This window comes from Merops nubicus, unplaced genomic scaffold (genome assembly GCF_000691845.1).
Source record: "Merops nubicus isolate BGI_N331 unplaced genomic scaffold, ASM69184v1 scaffold26133, whole genome shotgun sequence".
NCBI lineage: Eukaryota > Metazoa > Chordata > Aves > Coraciiformes > Meropidae > Merops > Merops nubicus.
The window spans coordinates 1915-6714 of record NW_008599971.1 but is presented as its reverse complement, the minus strand read 5'-3'; the positions used below and the strand labels follow the sequence as shown (position 1 = coordinate 6714).

General features: G+C 57.4%; 1 protein-coding gene across 1 annotated transcript in view; it reads left to right on the top strand.

Annotated features, from left to right (window-relative positions):
* LOC103770321 (indoleamine 2,3-dioxygenase 2-like) overlaps positions 1–4800 on the top strand; it is a gene marked incomplete at its 3' end in the record, with an annotated part of 7011 nt that overhangs the window by 694 nt on the left and 1517 nt on the right. Inside the window, exons 2-8 of the mRNA XM_008937577.1 lie at positions 809–904; positions 1244–1363; positions 1571–1689; positions 2070–2084; positions 2543–2642; positions 2844–2961; positions 3362–3413. Coding sequence (XP_008935825.1) covers positions 809–904; positions 1244–1363; positions 1571–1689; positions 2070–2084; positions 2543–2642; positions 2844–2961; positions 3362–3413 — 620 coding nt within the window. The remainder of the gene's footprint in view (positions 1–808; positions 905–1243; positions 1364–1570; positions 1690–2069; positions 2085–2542; positions 2643–2843; positions 2962–3361; positions 3414–4800) is intronic.

Genomic DNA, 4800 nt, shown 5'->3' with positions numbered 1-4800 from the left:
GCCCCCCACGTATCCCCCACTGCCCTTGCTCCCCGAATTCCCTCTTCTCCCCAGACCTTACAGCTCTTCTGGGTTACAGCCAGAGAAGGGACCAGAGCAGGGGAGTCCGAGTGTTGTCTCTCAGCCAGCCTCAGCTCCAGAGTTCTCCCAGGGCTGGATTTATCTCCGAGCCCTCTGCTCCTGTGCCAGCACCCCCCGTGTCCCCGCACAGCGTTGCCCTCCCCAGCTCAGGGTGGACAGGCTCCGTTCACCTTCACAGCAGCTCCCTGGGACTCACACCCGTCCCCAGGGCTGCACTGGTGCAGGGTCACTTTGGGTGTCCCATGGCTGGCATGAGACCCTGACCCATGGGAGCTCAGGGAACATGCTCCCCTCCACCCCCTGAAGCCTGGCTCTCTCAGCTGATGCCTCTAAACCCTATGAACTCTTCCCAGGCTTGGCACAGGCACTGCCATGTTGGCTGTGACCTGTCCCCCCTCAGCTGCTGCCTGCCCACGCCAGGATGCTACGAGTCTTTTTTCTCACAAGCTCTCACTGTTTCCCAAAGGAGCACGGGGGGAGCCCGTTCCAGCACAGCCCTGAAGCCTCCTCTTTAGGGTAGGGGGCTGCAGCCTCCCCTGAGCCTGTCCCTGCTTTTTGCACAGCCCCACAACCAGTTCTGCTGACACCGGCTTTAACCCCGGGACACATCTCCTGCCTCAGGCCTGAGCTGCTCAGGAAGCAGGGGGGAGCAGAGGCACAGTCCTGTGACAGGGTGCGTGGCCATGCTCCGCGTTAGCAGCCCCCCCTCTTGCCTCCCCCCACCCAGACCGAGCTGCCGCCGCCCTACGGCCCCTGGATGGAGATTGCCCGTGACCTGCCCCGGCTGATCGCGAGCCACCGGCTCCGCTCCCAAGTTCACCAGGTACCCCAGTTCTCTTTCCTGCATCTGGAGCAACCCCAAACCTTGCTCTGGCTCAGCAGTGTCTGCAAACCAGCAGCACGGCCATGTCCTCAGCAAAGCCTCACGTGGGACCCCAGCACGTGGGGAGCCTCTTTGAGTGAAATCCTGCCCTTCGTTCTCCTCGGTCCCAAACCAGCAGCAGCCCATCTGTAGCAAATCCTGCAGGGCGGGAGGGAGCAGGGGCTGTGTGGAGAGGGCGAGGGCAGGGCCAGGCACTGGGAGCATCTCTGCCCCCCACTGCCCCACGGGCCCTGGGCATCGCCTGCGGTGCCCCTTGCTCCCAGGGTGTCCTCCTGGCAGATGCCGCAGCTGAGCACCCGGCACCTCCGAGGGCGTGAGGAGCTGCACCTGGCACATCTGGTGCTGAGCTTCATCACCATGGGCTACCTCTGGCAGGAGGGCGAGGAGGGAACCGTCAAGGTAAAAGCAACACAGAGCAGGTTCACCTGCTCCTTGGGATCTAGGGGCTGATGCTGCTCCCCTGGGACTCATCCCATGGGAAGAAAGCCTCTTTCCTGAGGTGGCAGTGGCAGTGTGACCCCTCCTCCCTGGTCGGGCAACTGTAGACGGGCACTTTTCACCACTCTGACAGTGTCCCTGTCCTCTCCTGTGCTCTGTGTCCTTCAGGTCCTGCCCCAAAACCTTGCTGTCCCGTTCTGGGAGGTCTCACAGGCCCTGGGCCTCCCCCCCATCCTCAGCCATGCGGACTTTGTGTTGGCCAACTGGAGGAGGAAGAACCCCAATGGGTAAATGGGCAAATGTGGGAGGGACAAGTGCAGCTCTTCCCACGGCTGGGGCAACAGCAGTGAGCCCGGGCAGGTCCCATCCAGCACAGTGGGGAACAACAGTTCCTAAACCACACCTGTTCTGCCAAAAAGCTATTGAAAAACCATCTCTGGGGGCCTGTCTTGTGGAGAAAGTCTGGGGAAGGGTCTTGCCGGGCAGGGGGAGTGATGCTTCCCAGGGTCAGGTGCCTCTGGGTGCATCCCCCTGGGGATGGTGCTTCCCTTGGTCCGGGAGCTCGTGTCCCCTGCTGAGCACAGTCCCTGCCTGAAACAATTTATAACATCTCTCTTTCTCTCTCCTTTTCTTGTACATTTGTTGGCAATAACTGAAATGCCTTCAGGCCTCTGGAAATTGAGTAAGTATTTAAGATGCTTATTTATTTTCTAACAGTATTCGTTTTGTTTGAATTGGCTTAGCACTCCAGCACTGCAGGGCTCTGCTCAGGTTGAGCCTATCACTTGATGTATGAGCACAACAAACCCTGCTCAGGCTTTGGCAGGCAAATGCCACTGCAACAGCAGCTGAGTGCCATGACCGCGGCTGAACCGTGGGCTGCTCCGGTCTGCCCAGAGTCTGGCTGTCGTGGGCCAGGCTTTTAGCCCAGTGCCTGCACGGGGAGAGCCATGGGTGCCTCAGAACCAGGGCAGCCCCTCTCCCCTTTAGCTCTGTGCCAGCTCAGCTCTGCCCGGGGTGCAGATAAAGACTCTGCAGCAGGAGGGGTTTGCTCCAAGGGCTCAGCGGGTGCTGGGGTAAGTGGGAAATTCTGAGCGAGCATCTTTGTGACTCCCACGCGCTGGCTGGTGGTCCCTGCAGGAACCTGGACACCATCATCTCGCTGCCTGGCGGAGAGAGCCTGCGGGGCTTCATCCTCGTCACCCTCCTGGTGGAGAAGGCGGCTGTGCCTGGGATCAAGGTAGGGTGTTGCCGTGCCCCACAGCTCTCTGCTCGCCTGGGAGGCACCCGCAGGCACACCCACGAGCCCTGCCTGTCCCCTGCACGCTTCTCCACGGGCTGGGGAAGAGGCAGAGCTGATGTGCAGAGCGGGTGTCCAGAGCTGCTCTGCAGAGACGTCCCAGCCCACTCATCACTCCGTGCTCTCCCCCTCCTCTCACAGGCCATCGTTCAGGCCGTCCGTGCCATCCTGCAGCTGGATGAGGAGGCCCTGCACCACGCCCTGCAGCAGCTGGCAGCGGCCATCGGGGACATGAGCAAGGCCCTGAAGCAGATGCACGGTAGGAGCAGCCTTGGGCTGGGGGCAGCTCCGTGCCCCCCGCGCGCCTGCGCTCGGCCCACCACATCTCTGGAGGGATGGAGAGGGAGGAGGTGGAAGCAATCCTGGGGAAGCTCAGTGCTCTTGGGGTGTCTGAGCACCCAGACAGGACTGGGGTAAAAGTGCGGGGTGTTTTTGGCTTGAGCAGCTCTGAGAGGTGCTCCAAGGAGCCTGGCCAGGGGAAGCCCACAGTGGGGAGGGGGCACCAGCACCGTGCAACGTGCCAGCCACTCCTGCCAGCTTCTTCTTGGAGCACAGATTTGGGTCCCCTTGGCAGAGGAGCGTTGCTGCACAGGAAATGCAGGAGAGGGAGCTAGTTGCCTTTTGCCTGCAGTAACACCCGTGATCTGATTTCCTCCTAGACTATGTGGATCCAGCAGTATTTTACGCTGTGATTCGGATCTTTCTCTCTGGGTAAGTGCTGCATTCCCTCCAAAGCCCCCATGTCAGCAGGTCCCAGGGCTGGGGGGAGCAAGGGGCAGCCCAGATGGGGCCTGGGGTCCCCAGGGAGGGGAAGGAGCCAGAGCTGTGTCCAGCAGCGTGGCCCCGAGGGTGACACGGTCTCGTCCTTCTCGAGGAAACGAGTTCCTGGCATTCGATCCACTGGCTATTCCTGCTCTTGGCCCAAACAGTTGAGAGGAGAAGATGAATTTCTCTTTACTTTGCACACTGTTTGCACAGAGCTGAGTGAGGTCTCTTCCCCCTGCATGTTAAGGAAACATCTGTAATGAATTGCTTGCCATTGCTCCATTACAACCCCACCAACAGTAATTGTCTCCAAATACTGGGGAAAAAAAGTATGTTGGGCAATTCCTGCTCTTGGCCCAAACAGTTGAGAGGAGAAGATGAATTTCTCTTTACTTTGCACACTGTTTGCACAGAGCTGAGTGAGGTCTCTTCCCCCTGCATGTTAAGGAAACATCTGTAATGAATTGCTTGCCATTGCTCCATTACAACCCCACCAACAGTAATTGTCTCCAAATACTGGGGAAAAAAAGTATGTTGGGCAAGGCAGAAACATGGCCATGACAGCCCAGCACTGAGGGTTTGCCACCCCTCATCTTCCCTGCAGCATCCCAACTGCTTTGCTCCCGGGCTTCTCAGGGGTTCTATTTTTGTTTCTCTTCAGCATATCTCAGCATTCCTGAGAAGTCCTGATTAGGTTTCTCTCATTTTTCATCCAAGCTGACCTTGTCTTGATGGTCATCAGCCTGGAAAAACATGCCTTTTAAATTCCCTTCTACTTATAAGAACTTCCCACTAGTAAAGGTTACTATAAATACATCCCTGGAAGAGCTAAAAATATTATGGTATTTGATAATGAATCTATTTTCTCTGCAGTTTGTTCAAAATCTGCTCCAACAGTCAAACAGCCTTAGCAGCCAGCACCGAAAGCTTCATGAAATGGTGCATTCTTCAGAAGGTCAAGAGATATTTTTGTGCCAGGCACATTATCTCTCTGAAATTATAACTCCTCTTTGCATTTGTGAGCAAGCATTTAGCCATTTTTGCACATGAGGCACATAAAGCTGGGTGACAGGGGCTGTGGGTTAACGGTGTGTGGGGGAGGCACTGGCACTGCCCGGGTCCTGGGCTTGCTGGAGCCAAGCAGCTTTATGAGAGGGAGGAAATCACGTTACAGGCTTGTTCTCTGCTGAAATAAATGAAGGCAGGCTGTCCTGTGCCGTCTTTAAAGACATCATTGCAAGAGTAACAAGAGCAGAGGGAAAACCCAAAGCACAAACTTGCAGGGCATGGACAAGCGTTTGGTGACTCTGCTGCAGTGGCAGCCTGGCTGCCA